General features: G+C 36.5%; 4 protein-coding genes across 5 annotated transcripts; all 4 read left to right on the forward strand.

Moving 5' to 3' along the window:
• The first annotated feature begins 1,602 nt into the window (after positions 1-1,602).
• LOC116159597 (filamentous growth regulator 23-like) lies at positions 1,603-3,872 on the forward strand. Of its 2 annotated transcripts, none has more exons than XM_031472616.1 (3): positions 1,603-1,654; positions 1,706-2,222; positions 2,262-3,872. In XM_031472616.1, exons 2-3 carry the CDS (start codon positions 2,208-2,210, stop codon positions 3,753-3,755), a joined length of 1,509 nt encoding a protein of 502 aa, XP_031328476.1. In that variant the 5' UTR covers positions 1,603-1,654; positions 1,706-2,207; the 3' UTR covers positions 3,756-3,872. The 2 variants fall into 2 exon arrangements, with proteins under 2 accessions (XP_031328476.1, XP_031328477.1); XM_031472617.1 differs by having other exon boundaries at positions 2,271-3,872.
• Positions 3,873-5,558: 1,686 nt separating this feature from the next.
• LOC116160049 lies at positions 5,559-6,900 on the forward strand. Its single transcript, XM_031473180.1, has 2 exons — positions 5,559-5,679; positions 5,738-6,900. The coding sequence occupies exons 1-2, from the start codon at positions 5,665-5,667 to the stop codon at positions 6,773-6,775; spliced, it is 1,053 nt and encodes a 350-aa protein (XP_031329040.1). The 5' UTR covers positions 5,559-5,664; the 3' UTR covers positions 6,776-6,900.
• Positions 6,901-10,200: 3,300 nt separating this feature from the next.
• LOC116182027 (mitochondrial intermembrane space import and assembly protein 40-B-like) lies at positions 10,201-11,246 on the forward strand. The gene is made up of 3 exons (XM_031502499.1): positions 10,201-10,342; positions 10,393-10,929; positions 10,983-11,246. Exons 2-3 carry the CDS (start codon positions 10,686-10,688, stop codon positions 11,135-11,137), a joined length of 399 nt encoding a protein of 132 aa, XP_031358359.1. The 5' UTR covers positions 10,201-10,342; positions 10,393-10,685; the 3' UTR covers positions 11,138-11,246.
• LOC116175684 (ribonuclease P protein subunit p14-like) lies at positions 10,317-10,684 on the forward strand. The gene is made up of 2 exons (XM_031493962.1): positions 10,317-10,342; positions 10,393-10,684. The coding sequence occupies exons 1-2, from the start codon at positions 10,317-10,319 to the stop codon at positions 10,682-10,684; spliced, it is 318 nt and encodes a 105-aa protein (XP_031349822.1).
• Positions 11,247-11,678: the final 432 nt, after the last annotated feature.

The raw sequence follows: 11,678 nt of genomic DNA on the forward strand, positions 1-11,678 counted from the left end.
ATAATTTCGCATGGTTGGTCGCGTGATGGCAGCTTCAGAAGTTATTAAAACCAATCCTATGATGGTGTTGAAGTCGTCAAATTCTGTTCCAAGGAGATGCAGATTGTGCGTGGCTGCTGGCGGTGGCATTTTTGAAAATGTTGCATAAGCATATCGCTTCATTTTTGGAAGAAGTGAAGTCCGTTACTGATCACTAAAAACAAAAAAAGTTCTTTTCAGAACTGCCAAATGTTTTCTAGAAAAAATGAACCGTGACCTTTAAGATTATCTTCAACTGAATAAAACACATGCGAAATTATGGCTTACTAGTAGGCTTGGGACACTTCGCGACCCGAAGGACCAACATTCAAATGAGTATAACTTTTGTTTGAAAAGTTATTTTAAAAAACTGTTCGACAGTTTTGTTCCTTAACTCGTTTAGTATGTACACAACAAATTTCGTGGAATTATCTCTATTTTCGTTGTCCCGCCAAGAATTGCAGTGGAACTTTTTTTTTCGAATTTTCAAAAACTAATTTCAGATTCGTGATTTTCATGTTAAAAAACCCCCAGATACCAAATTTCGTCGAAATCAGAATTTTTTTTGCACCCTAGTTTAGGGGTGCGCCCTTTAGGGGTAGGAATTTTGAAAAAAAAATTGCAAAATCGGAAAGAGCATACCCAAAAACCTATTCAAAGACATGCCACCCGACTTTGTAACTCTTATGGTTGCTGAGAAAAAAATTAAAGAAGAAATGCAGATTTCAACACTCTTTGGGGGGTGGCTCCCAAACGAAACACGTTGGACCCTCGGTTTATTTGGAAAAAGTGCTTGTTTTGATGCCCTCTACAACCCGATTTTTTTTTTTCGAACGGTCGTGTAACACCCTGTATAGGTACCTACTTAGACATAAAAGAAACAACTGAAACCCTTTTGAGTAGAACGCGCATGTACAGGTTTGCGAGTTGTATTTGTCTAGTCACAGCAAACTTCTTTTACATTATTCCAATCGTTATTTTCATTTTCATGTTATAAGTATCCCCAATATCTCTAAGACCACACTTCTTAGAGATCGATTCGATTTTTTTGCATTTCCGCTTAGGGGTGCGCCATTTTTGGATAGGGATTGTGGAACAAAATGCAGGCAAATTCCAAAATGTTGACAAATTCCTTAACTTTTATCGCCGTATTGAAAAAAAAACGAGACAAAAAAGCAAAAGAAAAACACAGGTTTTAAAGCCAAACATCTTGGTAATGCAGTATATTTGGAAAGAGTAGGTATAATATTTTTTTTGTTCCGCTCTCCCACCCAATTATTTTGGAATACGTAATTGTTAAACACTATACTGTTAGTAGGTACTAGCATTGAATAACCACTTTTCAATGATATTTGATATTAGTAAGAGATAGTCTTTGCTTTAATAAGATGAGGTTCCGTACTGACTGAGAGAGTCGTAGCTCAGATAGATATCCACAGTGTCCTTACCCATAAATTGCGATTTATTTCATAAAATTGGATTTAATTTGGAACATAAAACAAAGAATAAATATCATACGCGCATATTCTTATTTACACGCTTCTTAATATATACCAGATAGGTTAATGAGTATATAATCGTACCAAAATGTGGAAACGTACACTTTCAGTTCGCATTCTTCATGTCTTCCAAAGTGGTAAGGAATTCAATTACGTCCATAAGATTTATAATGTTACCCAAATTTTAGATACTTTTGATCTTTATCGCGATTGTGGTTGTCATCAGCTATGGTACGTCCGATCATTGCAATGATCACGAAGCTATAGAGAAAAATCCATTTACACTTCGCCCGCTGGACATGCCACCATCTGATCAACTGATGATGGAGCTATTTGGACCTCCCCAACAATACGTTCCTCCCAAGTCATTTTATGATACTGGTCGTGGTTAAACTTTAAACATGCTGTGGTTTCCTCTAACTGTCAACATATTGTAACCGTATAATACATAGAACTGCAAATGTGCTCGTTAAATAGACATCCCCATTTGATAGCGAGTAGTTCATTATGTTAATGATCTAGTTTTCAAATAATAAATTAAGTCATTCCATTAAATTAATGGTTATCGATCGAGATAAATCAGTATCGCCCAAAGCTCACTTTGTCATTAAGCTTGTTTACCTTTGCCGCATAAGAAATTCATTTACTTAAATTTACTACCTCCCAGTTGAGTTGCTTCTACGTATTATTATGCATTTCAAAGGAGTAAGTACATCCTGTATCAGAAATTCTTTAATTACTAAGGGTTTTCAGATATATATTCTGTTGATTGGCATAAATGTCGTGTGGTCAGCTCCAAAAAATAATGATGATCGTAAACCTAAACAAGCTCTAACTTTTTTCGGGAGTTTCTTTGGAACTAAAAAGCCTCCTACTGTAAGCACCTTGAAATCCATCAAGAATGACAGTCAAACAAACGCGTACGTATATACTGAAAATCACAACAAAGATGGTTTAAAGGGAATGCAAGAGGAGGCCACCATTTTGTTTGAATATATCGAGGAGGATAGCAAAATGAAAGGAATGTCGGAGAAGCAAATCATTTCGAATAAAGATTCATACTTTCTGTTTACCAAGGAAGGACAGAATTTTAGTTCCAATCCATTTTTAGGCCCAAAAACTGATTCTAATTCCACAACATTTACGGTAATTGAAGCGAACGCCCTTAGTGCAGCAGTTAATGACGGCGGCGTTATGGAAACGAAAATTAACGTTGAAAACATAATAATCGTCTACTGCACTGATCCAGTTACTAAGACAGTAATCGCCAAATATGACAAGGAAAGTGCAATGAAAAACTACAAGGATGTAATGGTGGTCAAGGAAGAAAACATGACCGAGTGGTCTCCAATCCCAAATTCAACACCAGCACCCTCCCAATACGTCACCAAAAATATCACAATGTCGATTCGTGGGCGTATTCACTACTGTCAAATAGTTACAGTTCCATCAGATGCTGTGACAATAGAAACCGAACGAATTCCAACAATGACCACGGATTCCAATAAAAATGTTGTGACCACAGGAATGAATGTGAATACCGTACCACTAAAAGAAGAAGTAATAGTTCATAGTGGTTCGATTTTAAAAGAAATTGAATCTACTATTACACCTTCTTCGACAGTTCTACCTATCTCAGTAATGAGTACTCCAATTAACAACGTTGTTACCTCAGAAGTGAATTTGGACAGTAAACCAACTAAGGCGCCGCTAAAAGAAGATATAATACTTCATAATGGCTCAGATTCGCAAGAAAACGGATCTACTGCTACAATTGCAGTGGATGACAAGACTGACGGCACAACAAAAGACCAAACATCCAAGCCCTTTATTTCAGAAAAAGTATCCAGTAAAAACGCTTCCCTGACCAATTCTTTTATTTTGGAGTCGTACGCTACCCTTTTATTGCAAGATGACGAGTCAGAAGAAGACTCGAGCAGCTCTTCGACCCAAGAAGTGTCAGATCCAAAAATGTCCCCCTGCGTAGGTGCATGTTCCCACTTATACATCAGTTCAAGTAGTAAACATCCGATGAAAGACAAACACTCTTTGATAAACCGGTTTGATAGTAGTAGTTCAATGAGTAGCAGCGAATCGGCGGAGGACGAAGTTGGAGTTTACATATCAAAGAAAGAAGGGATGAAACCTAAGGAAGTTAGCGTGGAGGATGATATTAGTAGTGATTTTGATAAAATAAATGCTGGTGGTGCCACATTTCGAGTGCATGATTTTTTATAGTGATTTCGCAGCTTATAGCAATTTCGCATGCAACCACATTGCGTTGGTTTCACGTGAATATAGTGTAGAGAGAACTTTTAACCTTTGCATGTGATATGTTTGAATTAAAAATTTACAGCATGAATTATCTATTTAATTAATACCTACAAGGTGTCGCAATCAAGACGAAACGAAGGGGAACATCTTTTGCTACAAAATTAAGTCACTAGATTCTTTTTAAATGACGTAGTAGTCCATCGTAATAATTAATGCCTTGAATTTTGATCGATTTCGAAAATATCATCGCAAAGAAATTTAATATTTTGTCGTTTCATCCGTAGATTGAATAGATAAGATTACAAAGATCAAACCCAAACTTGATATGTCCGAGTGTTTTTTCGAAAATTAATTAGTTTTCGATGAGCCACCCTATACAGGCTGATTCAAATTTGAGGGCCACCATGGGGATCTCGGGAACTGAAAAAGATGGGTAGGTAGTTTAAATTTGACAAAATTGTTTTTTTATGCTTAACAAAATGCAATTTGGAAACTGAAAAAATTCCGACTACCTTCGGGGATATCCGGAAAAAAACGAAATTTTGCAAAATCGTTTATATTTTTTTATCTGCGCCTGTAGGATAACTCTCACTTATCCCGGTCATTTTAAGTGGGATAAGAACTTAATTACCACACTCAGTGGGATAAGCCCTTGTCAAAACAATGTATGATCAAAAATCAACTATCAAGATTATATATTGTAAACATTAACGTCTGATGGAAGAGTTCCAGACTCACTCATGACATAAGTAAGGAAATCAGAAGCAAAATTTTTGACGTACAAATTTTCTTGACGTTAGGATTTTCTTGTTTCTATGGCGTCGAAAACTGCTAACTATGCTACTTCGATTGGAATTTAAAAAAATGCATCAAATTTATTTTTCGTTTTTAGCAGTAGAAGAACAGTCGCAGATAAAAAGTTGTATTTAATACTTGGGCTAACGGCCATTAACATACTCATGCTCTTACAATAGCTCGGGCTAACGCCCTCGTATGCGCAATTGTCGCATTCGTAAGTTAATGAGGCCGTTATCCCACTGATTAAATAAATAACTATTACTGAAGTTATTTAAAAAGAAAAATACAAACTGAAAACACCAAACGCAACTTTTGGCGGATGGATAAGGCTATGTCGTGTAAAATATATTGCAACAAATACCAAAAACCCACAAAGACGTTTTGATAGGTCTCGCTGGGGCGAATATCATGAACGGAGTAGAGTACGTTGAATTCACAGTATTCTTAGCTTACATGCTTTGCAAAAAATAGGAACGCCGCCGTGGCCTACCTAAGGGTGTTAAAATCCGTCATTTTGTTGGGAAAACCTCATTTGCTCAAGGATCACGACATGACTTTTGTGCCTTTTTGACGAGCAATATGTCCAAATAGTTTTTTTTAACGAACTTTGTTGGCAAAAGACCAAACGAGATTTATTTTTACCATAAAGTACCAAAAGTACTACTATTTCTTAGTGGTACCCACTGAAATATCTACCTACCCCAAGTTAACGTAATGCACCAAAACTATTTCGAAAATAATCTGCTCGTCTGTCCATCGTGTTAAGTAATAAGTAGACTTTAACTTTGCATAAATTATACAAAGCCTTAAAACAAAAGAGCAGCAACTCTTGCCGGATATTGCCTAATTTAGATAAGAATTGAGTAATATAATATAAATCCTTGTGTATTCCCAAAACTAAATTCGTTTTTTTAATCTGTCTAATGCCAAATTAAACGGATTATATTGTCATTAGTAGTCGTTTACAAGAATTGATTAATAGAAAAAAACAATTACCCTAATGCCGTCTTAATGGCATAAAAGAGCACTATAAACTTTGATGTTACCATTTAACAGTGTCCATTGAATTATTACAATGACACTCAAACCAGTAAGATTTTTTTTTCTTAAATCGTTTTTGCTTTTAATTACCCTAATCTTGTTTGCAGGTAACTCTTTTGATATTTTTGTTGGCATCATCCACAGCTTGGGATTTCGATTTGTTGGTGGAAACCATCTACGATCATTTTGAAAGTTACGAATATGACGATTCTGCTGAATCAGAAAACTCTACCCAACCAGCCTCTACCACTTCTTCTGTAACGTCTTCATCGACACCATCTACCACTCCACCTTCACCTCCGACACCGTCTACAACTACTATTCCACCGTCATCTTCACCACCTTCTACATCGGCGACTTCTCCCGTGGTATTAGCAGCACCTGTTCCCGATGCCGCACCGTCGACACGTAGAAAACGGGAAGTGTTGCACGCTGAAGATGGTAACCAATTTAAGCGACTGTACGAAAATGTGCCGTATCCGAGCAGGTATGCGCCGAACTACCAAGGACCACTATGGGAGTCGACAAACAACAAGGAGAATCATCGGGAGGCTAGGAAATCTCAACACGTAGTTAAAGCGAAAAGCGGCGACTCCACCAAAGTAGAACTAATCAAGCTACTTTTGAAGTTAGTTGAAGAGTCCGAAAATGAGAAACCAAAACACGACCGCCCAAACGTTGTCCAAAGAATTCTGATCAAGATGCCGCAAGTTCAACACGAAGTGATCGACGACTCTAACCAAAAAGATAGAGAAAAATGCAAGTCTGACGATAAAAACTACATAACGTGCGTGACCGATCGCAAAGTGGTGGAAACGGTCAAAATTAACCCTGTAGATCATTCAGAGGTACGCAAAATACACGAGAACATAAAAGTTTCGATTATGAAAAACGATAAACTGCCGCCAGATACAAAGGAAGAGGCCATAGATAAGGTCTTTAAACACGAACCTTCCCATGTAGGTCCCATGAGCTATGAGGAAGACGATTACCATCCGTATCCTTATCATCATAGAAACGACTACAAGGGGGAGAAAAATAGAAGAAGACATCGTCCCGATTATCTGTCTAGTAGATTTAACGCAGAAGACGAAAAGAAGGACAGTGGAAAAGAAGCTCCTAGTACGCCCAAGATGCAGAAATGAGATCACGTCGGAAAATTTCTGTTTTCAAAATTAAATTCTTGCGTTTGTCTGTTTTTTTATACCTACATCTTACTATGTCAGTCGAAGAATGAGGAAAAATATAATAAAACGGTTGTAACTAGTAATCATTTAATATGTAGGTATGCATTTTTCTTGGCAGATCTGAACACACATCGCATCCATTGGCATCTATCGCATAAGTATGTTACACTATTTAAAATGGCTATGAGTGTTCGTCGATCGAGTGAGATGTCAAGCTGCAAGTAGGGAGACTCCACTTGCTCCCACCGCCGATTGCGAAGATCGTGGTGAAATTGTTTTTTGGTGGCAAAAAATAAAACTGAGACTGAAATTCGTCGCGTGTTATGTACTGGTTATGGTGATTGGTGAAGACGTTATGTGAAGGTAAATTCTTTTACAGTGATATCATGAGTGATCGTCATATAACTCCTCGAATTTTCCCTATTAGTTCCCAGAAGAGGAAATTACAAGAGGAACGTGAAAATAAAAGTGAAGAAAATTTGGCTGAAACGCAACTATTTTACATCGACACTCAAACAAAAACTTCCACAAGATCCTGAAAAAACAGCAAGCTATTCAGCAGAGGATGGAGATGAGGTCGATAGTGGTCAAGATAATCCAGCTGGCGACCCCGTATAGATTCTTCGAAAATTTGCTGTGGCCAGCACAGATACCACCCGAACCGGATTACAATTAATAGTTGTTTGGTACAACTAGAGAAGAAAGTGGAGTTTTTCAACTCGAGTTCAAAGTTCAATTGAATGAGAAAAACACTTTCTTCTCAAGTTTTACACATAATTTTTTCTGAAACTACAATCAAAATTGAAATATTATCGTATGGAATAGGTCATGAAATTTGACACACAGCAATCTAGATTCTAGATACGGGTATGTCTGTGTTTCAATTGCAATTGTCGCAGCAATTGTTTTTTGCTTTCTTCATTAGGAAGGATAATCACATTTTCTTCACCTTTTTAGAGACGAAAGTTGTTTCTCAAGTACCTAGTTTCAGAATTACGTAATACGTAATTAGGGAAGGGCAGTCACCGATTATTTATGAAATCAGGATGTTCTGGGAAAAATTTTTGCCGGCTCGCTCCATCAAAATAATATGTCAAACAGTTGTCAAGGAAACGATTTCATGGGTAATAAGATGGCAACCAAAAAATTGTTATGCATGTTTTCAGAAAAAAATTGCTTTTACTACTTTATACTTTATAGATACACAATCTACTGTTAATAATTTTCACAATCGCAATTTTGACTAAATGCAGGGGCGGACTGGGTATACTTACGGGCCAGGTGGAATTGCATAGGTTACAGGCCATTAAAGTATTAGTGTAGTAATGAAGGTGGCGGGGGGGGGGGGGGTTGCTTCATTTTAATTGCAGCTGATAATTAAAACTTTTGATTGAGACGTCCGATCGAAAAAGTACGATTTGTTTTGGATTCTACGCAACAAAATTAATACGAAAAGTGTTTTCCCGAGAAATTTTGGTGCAGTCGTTTTTTGGTAAAAAAGGTGCCTTTTTTTGAGGCCCGAAAAAAAATTGTCTCAGATCGACCCGAAGAAAAAAATTTCTTAAAGAATGTGGCCCGTAGAATCCATAATTTCAAACAGTTTGAAGATTGGGCTACTAGATCAAAAGTTACAGCCCTTTGAATTTTCTTTCGAAATTGGGTTCTAGTCCATAACTTTTGATTGAGAAGTCTGATCGAAAAAGTACGAATTGTTTTGGATTCTACGCACCAAAATTAATAAGAAAAAGTGTTTTCCCGAGAAATTTTGGTGCAGTCGATTTTTGTTAAAAAAGGAAGGATACACTGCCTTTTTTTGAGCTCCGAAAAAAAATTGTCTCAGATCGACCCGGAAAAATTTTTTTTTATAGAATGTGGCATGTAGAATCCATAATTTCAAACAGTTCCAAGATTGGGCCACTAGTTCAAAAGTTACAGCCCTTTGAATTTTCTTTCGAAATTGGTTTCTAGTCAGGGGCGGGCCAGGTGGAATTGCATAGGTTACGGGCCATTAAAGTATTAGTGTAGTAATGAAGGTGGCGGGGGGGTAGCTCTGCGGTGCACCACAGAAACATTTTTTGCTTCATTTTAAAGTACTCCTTTTTCGGAAATCAATTACAATACAGGTTTTTTAAAAATTGCAACTGATAATTAAAAGTAACAAAATATACAATCCAAACGAGGCGCGTCGCCTATCATTGTATTTCATCACTTTCATGCTACGACAAAGAATGATAAATTCATTGTAAAACACTTCAATTAAAACAGAATTTTTTAATTTTTTAACAACCTAACGTCAAACCCAATTAGAGAAACGTGTTAATAACTTATTAATAGTGCAAGAAACTAAAGACAGCACATACTTATAAATTTCCAACGGGCCATTATGACGTACAGGACAGGTGGCAATCGCCACCCGCCCTGCCCTCCCGGGCGAGTCCGCCCCTGACTAAATGTATTTCAATCCTTAGTAAAGTGTCTGTACAAGTAGAAGATACTCTTATACCAAATTTGGTTCAATTGGATGCAATAAGGTTAAGCATAAGAATTTGGTTCCAATCGTTTCAGTCGTTTAGCCGGAAATTAGACTACAGGCAGACCGACCGACTTCACCGAGATTTTGTTTTATTCGGATTATATTAATGCCAAAAAGTGGGGGGGGGCATTTTTTTACCCCATTACTAACGTGGAGGTGGTAAAAATTTGTGGCCACAATCAAAAGGCAGTAAATGTTTGTGGTTTAATTAATTAATCTAACCGGGGTAATACAACAGAAGCAATGATCATATATTGGGTGAAGAATAGAAACTTGTACTACAGATTAAATCTGTGCTTGTACGGTGTAAAATAAGCTCCCAAGGTGCTGGAAAACATACGTTTATCAAATTTTCTACATGAACAAGCTTTTAATGTGAATGTGATCAGCTCAGCAGTTTTATGCTTATTTATGCGAAATAAAAATAACAAGTAAGTAACCATTTGCCATGTGTGTAGATGATGGTCTCAACGATGAGAATGAAGTAAGAACATTCTTAGGAAACTGTGGATGAAATTTTGGAATCAAAGGTACTTTATAGAGAGGCCTGTCCAGTGTCCTGACCTGACAGTCCATTTTCTGTAATTTTAGCATCTCCAACTCTTCAGAAACTTATCCAGATCAACTGAAATTTTGTCAAATTGTATATTACGAGGTCTATTAAGTATTATTTATTCTCCAATAACATGGTAAAAGTGAATTAGATTAGGGGGATAATATATTTCTGTAATCTGTTCCCACAAATCACAGATTTACCGCCAATATTGCTAGCACCTAGCGCCACATATAGTTTATTTCTTGTAACTGCAACAAAGAATTCTTTTATCTTCCATCATATGCGATTTGATTTGAAAGGTTGATATCTACAATACATTTGAATTTCAATCTCTGCTTTCTAAATAGTTCTAAAATTAAATAAAAATGTCTGCATGAGATTCTCGTGTTTAAAGTAATTGGTAATCTTAAATGTATTACTATTTAGATGTATCATTGTAAGTATCATCTAAGGTAGTTCACGTATGTCTTAACCTCACTTTTCCAGAGTACTTGCTGATAATCAAGAAATAACACCCGCTCTATTTAAAAATCATATTCTAACTTCCGTGAAGCAAGTTTTTGGAGAAATCGGTGCTGCAGTGCCTTTTGATGTCTTGAAATACGATTCTACAGAAAACAGGGCAATACTGCGTGTACCACGAGATCATTACATAAAGTTTCATGGAAGTCTCACCTTAGCTGGATATTATCAAGGTGTACGTTGCGCATACACTGTCCATAAGGCTAGTCCTTTACTGCTGTCTCTGTTGGGTGATAGTCGAAGTTACGTTCATTAAAATGTCACACTGCCGTAAATTGGGGCCAAATAATAAGGACATTGTAATATTTGCGACTAAAGAGGACCATGCTGTTCCAAGTACGGTGTCTCTTCCGGAACCAGATCCACAGCCCGGATTAATTTTGCCTAACGGCGATATTAACTGGAATTGTCCTTGTTTGGGAGGGATGGCAACTGGTCCTTGTGGTATTGAGTTTCGAAATGCCTTCAGTTGCTTTCATTACTCAAAAGAAGAGCCTAAAGGTAAGCTGTTGCTGTAGTTTTAATTCAATACTTTTAGATTTGAATTATTTTAGGTACAGACTGCTTTGAGCTTTTTAAAACTATGCAAAATTGCATGCAAGACTATCCAACGTTGTATAACAAAGATTTAGTTGATGATGATGAGTTAAATGAGGCATTAGACGAATCGAAAAATGTTACAGAAGATAATAAAGAAAAGAAAACCTAAGCTCAAATTCGTTAAGATTTATATTAATTTTAAGTAGTTATAATTTAGATGGTCAACTGGATGTTACAAGAATTGAAATATGTTGCAATAAATAAAGATTTCAATTTTGTTTTTTTTTGTAAATAACTGCCAATTGCCACAAGGGATTCCAACGTGATGAATATGATTTTGGTTATTATTGATGCTGCTGACTGCTGCGCATATTTTAAATAACATCCACTAGGAGGAATTTTTTCAGCATTTTTCATGTTCAGAAAGTGTTGATTCATCATTCTTCCAGCATACTGTATTACAATTAGGTATATACGGAACATGAAAGTGTTTACATAGACACCCTGTATAGAATTATAATAAACGAGGATTACCATTTCAAATAAAGAACACCATAATTGACCTTTTCAAAATTTGGAACGCGTACTCGCTTGAGAGGACGAGAGAAAACAGTTCCACCGAAATTTACCAAATAAATATTCGGCATTATTAAAGAAGTGGTTCTAAATCTAAATTGATAAGTACTACAAATTTATATAGGTACAAAATT

The sequence above is a fragment of the Photinus pyralis genome, unplaced genomic scaffold, assembly GCF_008802855.1.
Source record: "Photinus pyralis isolate 1611_PpyrPB1 unplaced genomic scaffold, Ppyr1.3 Ppyr1.4_LG1, whole genome shotgun sequence".
Taxonomy (NCBI): domain Eukaryota; kingdom Metazoa; phylum Arthropoda; class Insecta; order Coleoptera; family Lampyridae; genus Photinus; species Photinus pyralis.